Source organism: Grampus griseus (genome assembly GCF_964374135.1).
Source record: "Grampus griseus genome assembly, chromosome: 13".
In the NCBI taxonomy this organism is placed as follows: Eukaryota; Metazoa; Chordata; class Mammalia; order Artiodactyla; family Delphinidae; genus Grampus; species Grampus griseus.
This window is the reverse complement of record NC_139007.1, coordinates 68,409,883-68,428,097: the sequence shown is the minus strand read 5'-3', so window position 1 is coordinate 68,428,097 and position 18,215 is coordinate 68,409,883. Positions and strand designations below refer to the sequence as shown.

General features: G+C 39.4%; 1 protein-coding gene across 4 annotated transcripts in view; it reads right to left on the bottom strand.

The window, feature by feature from the left end:
- UTRN (utrophin) overlaps positions 1–18,215 on the bottom strand; it is a gene marked incomplete at its 3' end in the record, with an annotated part of 496,004 nt that overhangs the window by 384,534 nt on the left and 93,255 nt on the right. For all 4 annotated transcript variants that reach the window (XM_082668645.1, XM_082668646.1, XM_082668647.1 and 1 more), the window contains 3 exons: positions 16,381–16,442; positions 1,586–1,678; positions 265–342 (listed from right to left, as the gene is read on the bottom strand). In XM_082668645.1, coding sequence (XP_082524771.1) covers positions 265–342; positions 1,586–1,678; positions 16,381–16,442 — 233 coding nt within the window. The remainder of the gene's footprint in view (positions 1–264; positions 343–1,585; positions 1,679–16,380; positions 16,443–18,215) is intronic.

The window sequence follows — 18,215 nt, the reverse complement described above, 5'->3', positions numbered from 1 at the left end:
AATATAAGTAAATGACAAGAAAAATTTCACTTTAGAGAATCAGGTGAACCTAAATCTCAAAAATATATTACTTATACAATAGATCAATAAAGTAATCACAAAAAGCACAACTACTGCTTCACTCATAGAACAGGTTCCATACGTCTCGTAAGAAAAATATTTCTAAAAATCAGTTGATGCCAATGTCCAGAGCAGGTGGTTGGTTTCAAAATAAATCATCCCGATGGCATCAAAGGACCCCCCAACGTCATATTACAAACTTACATTGTTCTGATGTAAAACCTGTAGCACTCTGTTAACATTATTTAAAGCGTGTAACCTTGTGGAGCCACGTTCCTTCGGCTGGAAAACAGAACACAAAATCGAATGAGACAGAGAGTCCCTCCATGTTGCTGTCAAACACTGACATTGAGATGCACGTGGAACAGCAGCTCAGCACACAAGAGCCCCTCTGTACCAGGAGCTCTGGCTGGGTTGATTCTCAAGCCACCATGAAGGCTGGTGTTGACAGAATGCAAATTCTCCCACTAACAGCACCTTAAGATAGTAGTTCCTTAGCTTGCCTGAACACTGGAATCTCCTAGGGAGCTTCCAAGAATACCAGTGCCTGTGTTCAACAAGGACTGTGACTTAATGAGTCTGGAGTATAGTCTGGGTTTGGAATTTATAAAAGATTTCCTTGGTGATTCTAAGACGCAAACAAGTTTGGGAACCAATGCTCCACCAGGGACAAAGCTTCTTCTATCTTAGTTGGGCAGAATGAAGAAAGATTTAGAAGATATGTCCCCTCCACCCTGCACTAGTGTAGACAGAGCAGAGAGGATTCAGAGGTGCTATCCCAGGTTCCAGGTAGGATTACAAGGGCCCACTGGGAAGACTGGAATTGCCACCCAGGGAAAGGTGATCTGGGAGGCTTCTTTCTGCCTCATTGGCCAGGGAATCTTATCTGACAAAGGGATCAATCTCTCCAGTAGGTGCCTACCCACCATCTGGAAGGCAAAAGGTAGACTGTAACACGGCACACTTCGGCAAGAAAGAAATTCATCTTCAGGAGTGCATCTCTCTATACCTTTTATAGTCATTCTACCTCTTGTGTTAAAGGTTGTACCCATAAAATACATCGTCTTCATTGGCAGAGTTATTTCTGTGTGAGTATTGGGTACCTCACACATAAAGCAATAGAGTTGGATTTGATGACGGAACAAACATGAAGATAATACTGAAAATCTGAATAAAAATAAATGCCATCAGTTTTTGTAACTTTTTTTTTTACTATTTGTTAAATAACATTTAAATGTATTTGTCTCTACTTTCTACTCTTCAAAACATTATGCCCTCTTTACATATCCGCTCTTCTTTGTAATTCTCTACTGTCTGAGAGCAATAAACACATAAAGTATTTTTCTGATAAAAATAGAGCCCTCAATAAAGCCTAAATATCACTCAATCAAAAAATTCATTTAAACCCCTTTTTAACGTTCCTATTTCAGCCTTCACATTGTAAGGACCCCCAAGAGGGTCTTCAAGTATCAGTAATGATGAGAGATATGCCGTTAGCCTGGTTCTTGAACATGGCATCCCTCACCAGTGAGGTTCCTGTGAGGCCTTCTAGAAGATCCAGTAGCTTCCTTCCATCTTTGAGGTCTGTGAACATATCACTGATGGGTGGTTTTCCACTCTATAGAAGAAAAAGTACAATTTCAGCAGCAGAAATTTCATACATAAGTGGAAAATAAATGAATAGTTTCATTTCTTCCAGCTAAAAGTCTGGGTGATCAGCAGACTATACAAGTTTGCCTTGTATGGAAAGAAGTACAAAGAACTTTGAAATCTATAACAAATGTTTTGAGCTGAAATAGATAAATTGCATTATTTCTTAGAAAGGGAGCAAATAAAACTGTGATTAATGTCAATATGCCTTGTATGTACAGTTGACCCTTGAACAACATGGGTTTGAATTGTGCAGGTCCACTTACAGATGGATTTTTTTTCAGTAGTAAACACTAGGGTATTACATGATCCATGGTTGGTTGAAACCGCTGAGGTGGAACTGGGATAGGAGGGAGCTGACTAAATTATTCATAGATTTTCAGTTCTACAGAGTCAGCACCCCTAATCCCCCGTGTTGTTCGAGGGTCTATTGTATTCCTGAGAGAGAAGATGTGTTAAAAATATACATGAGCATACAGCACCTGGAGGCCAAAGAGGCCTCCAGAGGCCAAAGAAAAGTGTGCAGATTCTTATTCCAGCTCTGCACTTTACATTCACAGGATAAGCATGGCTTTTGGTATTTCCATTATGGAAGCAGGTCACGTCATCATCAATTTCAGCTCCCCACTTCAATTTCAGCTCTCAGGCACTAGGTCTGTATTTCTAGGTCCCAATTTCTGAATGATTAGGACACTTTTGGCTGTGTGTCTAAATCCAGTATCCATGCTGTATTTTGAATGACAAAACCTATAGAATTTCTAAACTCTTGCTTCTGACTAATAAACAGCATCAACTTCCCCTGATAAACATATTCTAGCATCCATGCCAGAAAATCCTACCCCATTCACAGGTAGACCTTGCCTGTCTGTGTGTGATATCATGGTTGTATGCAAAGGACAATTACTGCACAGAAAATCAGGACGCCTCAGTTTTAATCTGTCTGACCGTTAACTAACTGGTGAACCTAAATCAGCTACTTACTACTGTTTACCTTTTTCTAAATCACAGGTATTGTAAAGATCAAATAAAGAATATTATGTGAAAATGTCCAGATAGCTATAAAGCACAGTGTAATAAATGTTGTACGATTATGTTGAATCAGATTATTCCCTTCTAGTATGAAATGCCCAGAAATTAACAGTTTTACTTCCTGTCAATAATAAAGATATTTTATAACCAATAATTATTGTATATTCTTTATTCTTCACTTTAAAGCATATATATAAAGTCACACGAAACCAAATTTTACTCTGAGCTTGAAATGGGTGAGAGGGAGGAAGGAAGCCATCCTAAAGTTTCCTAAACCTTGGCATTTTCCCTTTTTTCCTCTCTTCCTGATTTCTTACATTTTTAATTATGTGTAATGTATAGTAAACTAGTGATTTCTATCGTGTGGCTTTTCCATAGTTCATATACTCTAAATGAGAGGAAGTATGGTAGTCTTCACCTTAGAATCAGTAAAGAATAAACTATGACTTATTTATATCTGAAACAAAGCTGCTTTTCTATTTCCAGCTGCCACTATGTGAGCAGTGACGATGTCAGAGATACATGGATTATCTCCATCGATCACAATGATAAACAGATTTGAGTGATGCAGGAGACCAGATCCAGAGGCAATACTTCAAGAGGCAGAGCAGGCAAGTTTTTTGCACATTAAAGATTTCCTACCTGCTCTCAGTAAAAGCAAAGGGCAGAAGTAGCCCTGGTCATCTGCTACCTCTTACCTTCCTCCTCTCAAAACCCACCCAAGTACACTTCAGCAAACTAGCCACCAAATACCCAGATTCCCTTTCAGGAAGACGTGAACAACTCTGATCTCAGAGCAAAGAGACAACAACATAGGTAAAGTTCATGGGAGAAACAAATAGGGATATCTAGGCACAGAAAGGACCTTAGGAATTACTGATGACAAGGGCAGCTAAATAATGTCTGGGCCGCATTTAACCCTTCTCAAATCCACTACAGTATCCGTTTTCCAAAAAAGAAACAAAGTAACACAAATCAGCATAGACTAAAATAAAGTAAATATAAATATTAGTCCATCTTACAAATAGTTATGAACGCCCACTGATGACCTCATTGTAGACAAGCCTCCTACCAGCCGTGTAACTTTAGAAAAGTGGCCTTTCTACATCTATTGGCTCATCTGTTAAACACTAAGATGACAGATGTTCAGTAAATGGCTGATATTATCATTCAGTACATTATCATATCATTACAGTAGTAATGTTTCCTACTGTCATAAAAGTGCCATAAAATTTCAACAGTAGATGAAAGAATGGGTAAAACAAATAAGCACTTCATCTTAGGCAGGAACGTAAAAGCAGATTCTGAACCTGAGTACATGTAAGCGTCACTTCATAGAGAAAGTTCTTCCAAGTCCCGAATTCACTAATATGATGACCTGGAGGGATATATCCCATTCGAAACTAATGAACATGATGATACAAGAGCACACCTGTGCTTTAGGCATGCACTGTGAGACCAACATAACTCAACAGTAAACCCAATGGATTCTTCCCTAGGCTCCACTGCTGCTCAGTGGTAAAGTGGGAGGCGTTCATTTAAGAGGCAGCATTAATTTTTCCACATGAGACACTCTTTTCCTCTCTCTTGTCCGGGTCATTCATTTGTTTATTGAGGAACAAATCTTGAGAAAGACTCCTTGTGAAGCATTCTCTTGAAACAAAGGTAACTGAGACACAGTTCTGTCCTTCTAGAAGTCAATCACTTATACTAGGGAAACCAATGCCTTTATATTCTTTAAAAAAAAAAAAAAAGACAGTAACAGCAATGCAATTTCTTTATTCTTTTTCCAAATTTCAGATAAATATTGATGGCGATCAGTAAGAAATAAGTTTTGTGCTGTGTGCCTATTCTCCTAACACTCCGCCACCCCACCCCCAGTGATGGCATGGTTGGCGTGTACTCCCATCTGGTACCTTCAGAAGAGCCACGTACACCTGCAGGAGGGAATATACAGCCCATGGATCTCTTCACTGGACAATGAAGGAAGGTACCAGGGCTCTTACAAATCCAAAACTGTGGTTCAAAACTTACATATAAAACACACACCCACACTCGCCACACACATAGCCAATCACTACAAAATACTACCTATTCCTGACAAATGCAATTTAGGAACGTCCCATAGGCAGATGGAAAGAACCAAACTATACCAAAGAGCCCGTTCCACCTACCACCTAGGAGAGTAACACCTATAAGTATGGTGATTCAGTGCTTTGTGCCTTACAACGGAGGTCAGAAAATGTCTTTCGTAAAGTTCCAGATAGTACTTAGTTTAGGCTTTGCTGGCCAGGTGGTCTCTATCGAAACTTCTCAACCCTATTGTCAAGATGTGAAAGCAGCCCAGACAATGTATAAACGGATGAGCCGATGGGAATGGTGACTGTGTTCCAACAAAACATGATTTGTAGACGTGGAAATCTGAATTTCATATAATGTCCACATGTCATGAAATATTCTTCTTTTTTTGACTTTTTGCAACCACCTAAAAATGTGAAAACCATTCTTAGCTCGTGGGCCATACAAAAACAGACAACGGAAACATGAAATGTCCCTAGACATAATAATAGCATGACTTACTATGTATCAGATATGCTCTAAGAGATTTAGATGCATTCTTTGTTTCTTTATGATAGAACTTTAAGGTAAGAAAACTGAGACACAGAGGTGACATGACGAGCGAGAGGCAGAACTAGGATGTGATACCACAAGATCTGACTCCAAATCCAGGTTCTCAAAGTCCACACTAAACTGCTACTAAAATTATGAGGTCACAGGGTCATGACATATAGGGAAGGAAACAGTTAATCAGTGGTGTGGCAGAGGAGGTATATTTAATGACTTCCCAAAGAGGGCAGCAAGATATATACCACATTTAAATGAACTCAGAATGAAGTTTTTTTCCAAGCTTATGGCTTTAAAGCATCTCTGGTACTTCTGAATCACAGGCTCTAAACATAGGATCCACCCTGGGAAACAGTTGGGAAATGTCAGAAGTCATCGTTTAATAAAAATAAGACCTGATTCAGCCTGACGGTTAAAGTCTTATTTAGATTTTTGATTCTTTGTGAAGACTTATTTGCAGAAACTTCTCTGACAGACAGAATACAGTTTAATAATTCAACTGGACAAATATTTGGTGAATACCTCCTTTGTGCCTGGCCCTGCAGAAACACCAAGTTCAGGTCACCCTCCCCATTTACAAGCAAGGGTTTCCACAGTTTTCCAATAAACACAAAATAGTACAAATGAATAATCTTGAACTTGGAAGACAGATAAGCCTTGCATCGCATTTAACCTTAAAAAAAAATTTCAAAGGCCACATGATAGGAATCCAAACGACAGATGTCACAGGTGACTCGCTTTGGCTGCCTCCTCTCATCCCCTGGTCCCCTGTACTTCTTTGAACTCTCTTAACACCAGTTCTAACACCATTTTGACTCCAACAGGGACCAGCGTTAATACAGCTGAGATACTGAAGCTCCTGAATCGAAAATGTCAGAGGACAGAAGCAAACTGTCATCACAATGCAGGAGGGATAAGCCGGGGTCTGAGGGAAGGCAAGGGCTGCAGATACAGTCATGGATACGTGATGGTTCAGTTGAATGCGGCCAACCTGATGGGTCCATCAGACCTGGTGAATCAGCCAGCCCTAAAGGCTGAAAGAGCCAGTGCTCAGTTTCAGCCAGCAGTGGCCATTTGAGAATCCCAGCCCACTGTTGGTAGGACTTCTGGTTTCTCAAAAGAGCTGGAAATCTGAATTTATGTGTATAATCTCCTGATATTTGTAATGTCCTAAAACACTGTGCCGGATCAACAAATCTTGTCTACAGGCATACTGGATCCTAGGATGACTGGTAATCTCTCTCATAGGGCGTAACTACATACAGGGAAATACAAGATCAGTCAACAGTGAGTCCTCTGAGGAACTGAGAAACTCTGTGGAAAGGACGGACACACACCACCACCACCACCACCACCCACAGACTAGGGAATACGATTGATTGCAAAATACCAGCAGAGTCATTATACTTGCGCAGTCCGAAAAAACAAAGGAGTCACACCAGATTCTTCTCCTTTCACTCATTCCTCATGTCTAATCCATACCAACCCTGTCATTTCTACCTCCGAAAACACATTCCGAAGGTGACCACTACTCCTTAGTGGCCCCACTCTCATGCACATCTCCAATACCAGGCCAACCAACCTCTTTACTTCTGCATAAGAGTCAGAATAACTCTAATTTCAAGGTGCAGATCACATCGTGTCATGTCTCTGCTTTAACCTAATGGACTCCCATCACGGGGAAATACAATTCAAACTCCAAATAAGAGATCCCATGTGATCTGCTCTCCGCCCTCTCTCTAATCTAATAATCTAATACTGAATTATTCTCCCCTTTCTTCAATACTCGCAAATCATAATTATTTCCATCGTAGGTCAAGTTTTTCAGCAGCAGTAGTAGTAGTAATGGAAAAAAAAAGTCCATGAAAGATTGAATAAGAAAGCAAAATTTAGGAAGTGCAGTTCGCAGTCCTTAAAAGGGTGAAATGTTAATGCTTTGTAGGGACAACAAACAAACCAGAAGTAGAAGTGGGGCTTGGATTCTGGGTTCAGAAGACGGCCTCCTTTATGTGGTGTGCCCTGCTGACACTAACCAAGTGAGGGAGGACAAGCGCAGTCTGTGCCTTCGTGGCACTCAGAATCTAAACAGAGTAAACAAAATCTGTACCAACAAGCATGGGGAGCAGAGCAAAAGGGATTTATGAGCTACCTTGATTCTGCCAAATTTGCACCAAATAAGAAATATAGTACAGAGTCTATCCTGTGATTTACCTAATCCCATTATAAATAATGAAGTTATTAACTGTGTATAATATGGAGAAGAGTGAAAAGATAACAGTTTTTAGATGCTTTCACCACTACCATGTCTGATGATGGTACCTTACAAATAATAAATTTGAGCCCTTTCACACTGTTTGATTACTCTGTCATTTATTTATACTCTTCCTATTTTCAAAACAGGATTTGAGGCAGTCTATTCAATTCAGTTAATATCCCCACTGTTTACAGCATGTGTGGGTATGTATGTGTCTGTGTGTGTGTGTAATTCTGTATCATACACATGGATTTATATGGCATACATATATATATATATATACACATACATAGTGTTTATACCATAATGTTTTTGCATTCTTCTCAAGTCAATCTGACACCCCAATCAATTTTAAAATGATGCTCCAGCATGTGATAACATATTGTAAGTTTTATAGTCTCTCTTTTTTTTTGAGTGATTTTTTTTGCAAGGAGTTGGTTATTTTAAAAACTCAAAAAGAAGTGAATGATTTAATTTAATATTTCTTTTAATATTTTAAAAACCAGAATCTTTAATTTATGAATCCCAAATCTCAGCACTAATAAAAATGTAGCTCTTGTAATTTTTCATTTTCTTAAAAACCAATAATGTATCAGTGAGCACTAGGTACAATGTCATTTCGGTTATGTTTATGTGTAAATGGATTTCTTTTAAGTATTTTACAACAGAAATGTACTTTTTCTCTTGATGATGGAATTACAAGTGGTTTTAAAAAATCTCTTTGCGGCTTCCCTGGTGGCGCAGTGGTCGAGAGTCCGCCTGCTGATGGACGGGACATGGGTTCGTGCCCCGGTCCGGGAAGATCCCACATGCCGCGGAGCGGCTGGGCCTGTGAGCCATGGCCGCTGAGCCTGGGCGTCCAGAGCCTGTGCTCCGCAACAGGAGAGGCCACAACAGTGAGAGGCCCGCGTACCACCAAAAAAAAAAAAAAAAAAAAGTCTCTTTGGATTTCTTCTATTATCTAATTTTTGTAATGTGTATTACTGTATAAAATAAATATAGATTGTTTAAAAAGTGGTATCTCTAGTTAAAATTAAGCAAACTGATGAAATTAGGTTCATCACAGTTACGACACATATAGCTTAATGGATGAAATGAAGAATGCATAATCTTCAATGTCTACTTTATGATTCAGCCCCATGGTGAAAGAGTGAAAGCAGCATTGCTGTCGACTGAAAAGCAAAATGAGTGCAATAAAATGCCCAAGGAGGTCGTTAAGCACCTTGACAAACGAAAACCAGCAAAATGTGCCACAGTCGCTTAAAGAATTCGTAAGTGTATGGCTCTCAGCCGTTCTCTTTATGAATTCATGGTGCTCAGCACAAGTTCTTAAGAACCGAACAAGATTCCGCTTAGAAGCTTGTTTGGAAAGAGGGGGGAAAAGAAGAAAAGGGAGAGAGAGACTGGAGAAACAGATGGCTCAGGTAATCCTACTCGTGTCATAGTAACTACACAGCAGGGATTTATGCAGTGCTTACAATGGAATCAAAGCAATGAAGGTGCATTTACCTTAGAAATTACAAAAAACTATAAGACACAAGCTAAATCAAATATCTTTCAGAGAATCAAAAGTCAAACAGCATGTAACAGAATTTTTACCTTGATTTTGGTAAGCAAAGTAACCGAGATAGTGCTGAGAAAACTGGGATGATAAGGAACCACGTGTGGGCTCCCACGCCTGGCGGCCAGGGGCAGGGCCACTTGCACACTCCATGGGCAAATAACCAGGCGAGGCCTGCAGGCTGAATAAACCCCAACTCCATATGCCCATCAGGCAAGGTCTGCAGGCCGACTCAACAAACAATACAGCTCATTCCATATATGTACAACTGGCAAAGCACTGGAAATGTTTGAAGAATGCAGCTCCTCAAAAGATAGGCTTCCATGGGACCAGGGTGTGGCACTAGTTAGGGCATTGATAATGATAATGTAAAGGAAGAGAGAACATTTCCTTTGTTTAATAAAGGAGAGGCAGCTGCCTTGTCCCTTCTTTCTCCTTAGGGTGTCTCCTTAAAAACATAATAGGCCCAATTTTTTGGTCAGGAAGTAGATAAACCCATCTCCAACTTTCCAAAACAAAATAACAAAGACCTCAAAATTAACTCAAAAGTCTCTCTGGAGGTTGACAGGAGACCAGCACAAGGACAATCCATTTGTCTCTCCAGGAGGTACACACTTGTTCTTTTTTTTTTTTGCGGTACGCGGGCCTCTCACCATTGTGGCCTCTCCCGTTGCAGAGCACAGGCTCCGGACGCGCAGGCTCAGCAGCCACGGCTCACGGGCCCAGCCGCTCCGCGGCATGTGGGATCTTCCCGGACCGGGGCACGAACCCATGTCCCCTATATCGGCAGGTGGACTCTCAACCACTGCGCCACCAGGGAAGCCCCCTCTCGTTGTTCTTTATTCTACTTTACTGTATGTTTGTGTGAAATTCTGTCCAGACTTTCTGGTCTTCTACCAACTGCCTGCATGCACCTCATCTGATATGAGTATTCAATAACAAAGTGTTTTCTCTGTATTCTACGTTGAATAAAGATCTTTTGTGAGAGGATTTTTTTTATTTTCCCAACAGATTATAAAAATAAAAATAACAGTGTCAGATACCTCCACTTCCCACCCAGTCTGGCTCCCCTCATGATTAGCCATGCTTGGAGGGTGCCCACCAGTAGCCCTTGGAGCTAAAAGCTTCCTAAGGCAAAAGTACAGTTGAAAATGGTCCCAGGGTCTCCTAGTCCTCTTTAACAGAAAGAGCTTCTTTCCCCCAAAACCACCACCTCTTCAACAATCCTCTCTTTATAACTCACTGGCCCACGGTGACCTAGACCTACTCATCCACGCACCAATCAGAGCCCACCTCTGAAGGGGGAGATGGTGGGGTCACATGGGCTGAATGCAAAAGCACAAGGTAGGTGGCTCTGCTCTCCCCTCTCTAGGTGAAGGGTGAAAAGGAATTTCTTCTCAGCAGATCAATACCAAAATTGATCATCAATTACAAAGACACAGCATATACTACCAAATTTCCAAATTTGTTTTAACGATTACAAATACTAATAGGCTCAATCAAAATCATTTATTAAGTCCTCAATATGTACAAACACAGCATGTTAAATAATATTTATGTATAGTTTCTTTAATTTAACCACAGTAACTAGGTGAAAGTCACTCTACAAGTATAATGTTTGGAAGCAAAACAATCAAACTGAATGAAAACAAACAACAGCAAAAAAAAACCCAAACATATTTACATAATATAGCTAAAACATGTCTGGAAGCTGTTTAGGAATATGAAATGCATTTTATTCTTTGCTTTAGGGGCACCGGTGAACAGACATAAACTGAAACTTAAGGAACCACTTGAATATTTATGGCCCCCTAAAACAATGAGTTGAGTCGTCATACACATATTCATGAAAATAAATCAATGGTAGACCCAGTGTGTAACTCCAGCTCAAATCTCTACTATAGATGTTATTTATCATCACACAAGGAAGCCTGTACAGTCTCCTTCACGATACTAAAAAGAGGACTAAACATCTACAGACTGCTTTTGTTGCACCCACCTACACATCCTTTCCCACGTCTATTTTTGTGGCCAACCACTTCCCACGTGAACAAAGTTGCAAACAACCGGACACTGAAAGCAATGTCCCACTGTCTCAAATGGAACACACTGGAATCGTTCTTCACGCCGAAACGTGTAAAACATGCTTCACAGATGTCCTCTTAAGTCCTATCAATTTAAAGTTCAAGTGTGGAATAGTAACTAAATGAAAACTTGGCTCATCTTTGTCTTCGAAAAAGAAAAAGCAGAAATCTGCCCAAAGTGAAGTTCAGCATTTTTAAGTTGGCCTGTTCTCTACCTAACCTTTATTTTCAAACTTCCTTTGAGAACCACCTCAGCAAACTGATAAAAGTGCTTCTGCAATGTGTACGTCTCTGCTCTGACAGATGAGCAGCTCTGCAAGTCAGCCAGAGAAAATGCAGGCTCAAAGTCAGAACAAATTTCCCAACGCTGGGACCGTGAGGCCTTCACTGCCTCCCTCGGGAAAACAGCTCACTAACAAATGAGGCTCTTAGACTCAGAGTGAACAGAACCCTCAACCTTTACCCACCAGACAGTGGAATAAAGTGGGCTTAATGAGCCAATGCTTTTTTCTGCTTCTGGTTTAAAATATATGAATAGCACGGATCAGGGATTACCACAAGTTTGGGAGGGGGTGGTCCCTGATAGAGTTTTAATTTAGCATTCCTAAGTAATTATAATCTCCTATAATGTTTCACAATAATGCCTCAATATTTCTTAGCAACATGAGGCAAGCTATTACGCTCAAGTGTGTTTTATAGCTAAAGGAATAAAAATCAAGTGACCTGAAAAAAATCGGCTAGTAATTTGCCCAAGGTCACAAATAAATGAGCAGCATATCCAGGAATAAGTATTTAATTTCCTAATTCTGATCTCCTTTAGATAATCATTTTCTCCCGAGCTCTTCATAACTTCTCAAAACCCAACAATCATAAGTTATTCTACACTGTGTTACTTCTCAGGATACCCAGACTCCACAGTGGTGTGTATTCTGTGACATAGTAACAAGGACTTGCAGCAAAAAAGAATGTATATTTATAGTGAATGCTATCTTAGCTATCAAAATATTATTCAGTATTCTCAAGCTGTTTACCAAATCCCTTATCGAGAAATGAATTGAGCTGGTTTTAAATCTCATTTTTCATCACCACGAATTTAGTAGATGGAACCTATTCGAAGAATCCTATCCCATAAATAAGAGAATCATATGTATTAAATCCAAATGATGATTTAACAATCTCTCCAGCACATCTCCAAGACACCAGGTAAATGCAGAAACTTTGCATCGCTGGATTTGTTTTTGTGAATAAATGGAGCAAAAGCCCCGATGCATTCGTTTCCAGGAAATAACACAATTTATGCCATTTTGCACTCAATTCTACACTCTACTCCCATCTAATTCCAATACAACCACTTCCAACCGGTCTATGGATATATACAGTATTAGGTATTTAAATGTATGTTTCTGTCACTGCCATTCATTTATTTATTAAGCCTACAAACACTCACTGGGTGCTTACTAAATGCCAGAAGCCCTGCACCCATGCAGCATACCACTGTCTAGGAAAGGAGAGACAAATATTTTGAGATGCAATTATTTAAAGGACAATTATGATAAGTGCTTCAAAAGCTAACACTTTAAGAATATAGAGCATCGGGCTTCCCTGGTAGCACAGTGGTTGACAGTCTGCCTGCCAATGCAGGGGACATGGGTTCATGCCCTGGTCCGGGAGGATCCCACATGCTGCAGAGCGGCTGGGCCCGTGAGCCATGGCCGCTGAGCCTGCGCGTCCGGAGCCTGTGCTCCGCAACGGGAGAGGCCACAACAGTGAGAGGCCCACGTACTGCCAAAAAAAACAAAAAACAAAAAAAAAACACATGTTTGTATGCAATAAAGGAAAGTTGAAATAAATTTACAACAGATGCAAAAACAAGTCTATCCAAGGGGAAATAATCAATTGCATTCCAGCTACTTTGCATTTTTATGGATAAAGAATCATTTGCATTACTATCTTTTTCTACAACTCACTGAGTTGTACAGTAGCTCAAAGATGATGGAAAGCAGATAACCCAGATGGCTGAGCTGACAGGACTCCCACTAATTTTTCTGCTCATTGTAAAGTCTTTCGCAGTTATTCCTAACTCAGATAATAATGACTTGGCAAAGGGGGGTGTCAGAAAAGATGGAGAAAAATGGACAGTGTTAATGTTGAATGTATATGGCTCTAGAATCAACAAGATTTGGCACTTGAGACTTTGGCTGGGGGCAGGGGGGTGGGGGGTGGGGTGCCTCAAGGAGATGTCCAGGGGAGGAATTTAAAACAAATTCCTAAATGGCAGAAGATGCCATCAGGGGCTGTTTGGATTTCTCAGCACAGGGGCACTATTGCTCTGTAGAGGGACTCATACTGCACAGAATAAGCGGACGCAGTTAATAATTATATTTTAAAGTCCATCAAAATATACCAAAGGCCATGGATAAAAAAGAAATGAAATAAAATCTGTTCCCCTCAATAGGATTTTTTTTTCTCTTGCTAGCCTCTGGATTACTTACTGACACCATGCCCAAATACAACCTTATCCCAACTCAGGAAGAGTCTGTGGGGAGTTTATGGAAATCTCCCAGTTTTAGAACTATTATTCCCTTTCCCAATCACCAGCATGGAAACAGCCAGACTTACGGAATTAAAACAGCCAGAGGAAAGGAAAAAAAGTGGCTGAAGTTTAGTGTGACTGCTATGAGCTCTCCTTTTTTTATATATCCAAATAGTCCTAATTCCTTTGATAAATGTGTTCTAGACCCATCCTAATTTCCTTCTAGACTTTGATTTCTTACTAGAAGTAATCTGAAAGGAAATGTTTCCAGGGTCAGCTCTACTTTGACATTTTTCTCCAAACAAAACAAGCTTTTAACAGTGGCCTTAATAAAAAATTGTTCTTGAAAAAAAATCTAATAGAGGCCTTAATAAAATTTGTTCTTGAAAAACAACAACAACAACAAGCTTTTAGCTTCCATGTCAGTTTACATAACTGGACCTACTAAAAATGATAACATTACCTGGTCTTTTCATTGTCTTGGTAATAATTACAAGCTTCCTGGGGCAAAGAATTTACATGGGACTTAAAGACCTCATTTAATATTACAAAATAACATATACATTATAAATGTATAAATTTAAATATCAAGTTCACTAAATAAACTATTCTAGTACTACTGGACTTTGTGTTCAGGTCTTTTTAAAGATATCAATGACCCGTGACAAATATTGAGATACTTCTTGAGAGAATTTGGTTGGGTACAGGACCCAAATGGTCAACATATACTGAGAACCGTTCGGTGGAAAAGAAGTCACAGGACAATAACTGCAGTGAGGGTATTTTTAAAGCTCAGAGTGAAGGAGCACCTGGGCAGCACTGAGTTCAGGGTTCTAACTTTGCATGTATCAATAATGGCTGTGGACCTGGAAATGACATGGATCTGCTGGGCGATGCCCCAGTTCAAAAGTCTATCACATGCTGTCAAGGTAATGTCTTGTCTGAGCCAAATTCATGGCAATAATGATAAGGTTAAACATTTTCAATTATTCTTTCTCAATTGTCTAAAATCTCAATTGTCTAAAAATCTCTATTCTCCTACTTTTCCCCTTTTTGTGTCCTATCATACTGTCTACCTCTCTCTTGTCTCACAGAACAGGAACAAAAGTAATTCACCTAGTTTAAATGTAGGTCTACCAAGACTATGAAGCTTTCAAATCGGTCTTCAAAATCAGTTCTAAGGTAATTCTTCCCCAATGACTCAAATAAGCTCTAAAAACTAGGTCTGCTTAACTTGCTCTACCTAGAAAATGACCATATTATCCTCAGTAATAGTCAGGATGGATAATCTTACACAACTGAGCACTCATGAAACCCTTGGGATAAAATATCTCATGTCCAGACCCTTTTAGTTCCTAAAATTATGTTGCCCATAATCTGGTCACACGAAGATAGATACTTCAAAAGTTTTCAATAATGTTGAATCTACCAGATGTTACCTGTGCCTCTTGAACAAAACAAATAAAAATTTACCAAAAAACACCTATGTCTGCTTTGGAATAATCCCACACATAAAACCACCAATTAAGAGAGTAATTCTTCTTCTTGACCCTCTGTCAAAGTCAGGCAGTTTTCACATTCCTTACATTCTCAGAAGCAAGATAAAATAGCCCTCAACAAAAACTTGCAAAACCTAAAAATACATTGCAATCAGATAACCAATTGTAAATAGTGGGATGTGGAACAATTTTTAAACTGCACTGTTACTCAAAGCAATCCTAAAACATTCTCATTTTGCCTCAAAGAAATACCAATGTTTATTTTCCTGGCCTTTGCAACCTTCTCAAATAGAAAAATATGAAATGTTTGAATTTAAAGCCCCAAAACGGGTCTCTCTTTATTTTATCTTGCTATAGTGTAGTTCTATAATCCATTAACCTGAAAATTCTCCTCCCGTCTCAGATTTAGAGGACAAAATTCCAACTCCAATAACCAGTGGATAATTATATTAGAACAAGTTTAAAAATAGCACTATCAATTTCTCTCTTCAGGATTCTCTGTCCCTAAAAAATATTGATCAAAACATTGATTATGTTCCAGGTGGGTTAGAAATGCTGAGATAGAACAGATTTGGGGGAAATAAGTGAGGAAGTTCACAAAAAAAGAAACACAGGGCAGATAAGCATTATGAGCCATAACCATGAGTATGACAATCCCTAAACATTTCTACATGAGGTAGAAAGGCCACCTGAATGATACCAACTTGCTTTTAACCAGGCACAAATGAAATCATCATCTTTTTAGCTAAGTTAACACGAAATTTCCCCCATGAGATATTATTTCCTAAATGTACCAAGAATTCACAGAGTCCAAAGCAGCACACTGTCACCTTGGTATCTAGAGAATGGTAGGTAAAAATAAAGAGCTGTTTACACCATGAATGTTTGTACCATGAACTGTTTACACCAGAATTTCCATGTAAACATATTATAGAGAGAATAAAGGAAAAATACATGTATCTGCACACTCAGGAGATTTCTGTTAGGTCAACATTTCATGGGGAAAACAAACTGCACCTCCAACCAAACTCCATCAACCAGAATGAGACATCTGAATCATCAAAGTTTTTGAAATACTCTGTTACCTTTGAAAATCGAGCATTTATCCATTTGGTAAAAGTTTTCTTCTGCACGTCATTGTGTTCATCTGTGGGAGGGAAAAGGAGAGAGAGGGAAACGTATGAGAGCTTGTACCTTTACTCAGGGTGCTAAATAAGATTATCTCCATCCTGGAGAGTTTTAAATTGTCTATTAGTAGAGTTCATGAGGCACAATGATCCACAGCTAATGAAGAAGGGATGGCTGACGAGTTCAGCATGTATGGAGCCTGCTAACGAATGCCTGTAGCAGAGGGAGACCCGGGCACCTTCCCAGGAAGCTGGCCTTCTCACTCCACACCTCGGCATATTACCACCGGCCATTAAACCCACATCCATGAGGAAAGAATCAGGACTTCAGTTTCAAAGTATTATACGCGATACTTTCTGTTGCATTTTGTTTAAGTGCAGTTTCAGCATGATAAAAATGCTGTAGAACATTCAACACAAAAATCAAAGCTATCCTTTAGCAACTAAGAAACTCATGACTTCCCTCCTTTTCATACAAGTCCTACACCCTCCAAAACAAACACTACTGTAAGGTTTATAGCCAATTCCATAACCCGTTTTCCTGTAGTAAGACTGACAGGACAAAGTTTTAACGATCTATAAAAGCAATCTACACGTTTTACAAGCCGAGAAATCAGAGTAGTTTTTTTTTTCAAAAATGACCAACTTTGGTCTGGATTACAAATTCATTTTCCAGGCCACACAAATAAAAACTGACCTTACGAAACTAAAGCATCCTGAACTTCTTGGAGATGGGCAGAGTGACTTAGTTAGGTATAAGGAAGCCATGTAAAATGGGAATGAGTAACACTTACAAGGGCATTGCGGGGATTTGCGGATGTAAGTGGAAAACACTTGGGAAGGAGCTGGCATTGAGCTCTTTGTTGTTGTTCTAATCATAATTATTATTATAGTATATATGTGAACAAGGCAGATAAATACCCATATTACCCTTTCTGTTACTTCTAATCATATCCTCTTCAACTGCTCCCCAATTCTCTGTTAAAACTAGCAGAGTCATTGTTGGCTTAAATCCTACAAAGCAGCATGTTAACAGTCCCTGAGTAGTTCTGAAAGCTACGTAAGGCATATTTGGAACGGCGCAGAAAGCTGTGGTTCTGTCTGTATATATACACGCTGCTTGTTCCACTACCGTGCATACTGCCAAGCTGCTTCCCACGTGATAACAGCAAAATAATAAGAGAGAAGGCTCAAGTGTGTTCTGCCCTCAACGCATCAGTTTCAAAGGGCTGCCTTCAACCCAGACCTCCTCACTCATCCCTAATAGCATGATTAGACGTTGACCCACTACTTCACTAAGTTAGTGGTATCTTTGGGCCTTACTCTGTTCGGGAAGGAGAGTTTGTAATTAAAAGGTCACTCCTGGAATAAATATAGCAGCAGCGACAGAAAAGAGTGCACTTCTACAGATCCATAAAGGTAACTGGAGACTGACTCTGAGACACAAAGGGGGCAAGTGGATGAAAAACAAAACGGCTCTCTAAGAAAATTCCGAGAGAGACAGAGCTGAGATTATACGTAGTATATAAAGCAGGAAGACACATCAACCTGCAGAGTGCTACAGTAGCCCCACCAATATGAATTTAATATTAAATATCAGTCTTCAGAGTACTTGGAAAATCCAATAATTCTGCTATGAACAAAAATATATATAAAGGTCATAAATATTAAATTCTCTTAATTCTGTAAAATTCATACAATTTAGTAAGTTTTACCATAAAATGGGGGAAATTTTGAAAAATAAATTTTATTTTACATTTTATATTCATTTTTCTACATTTCTGCATTTTATT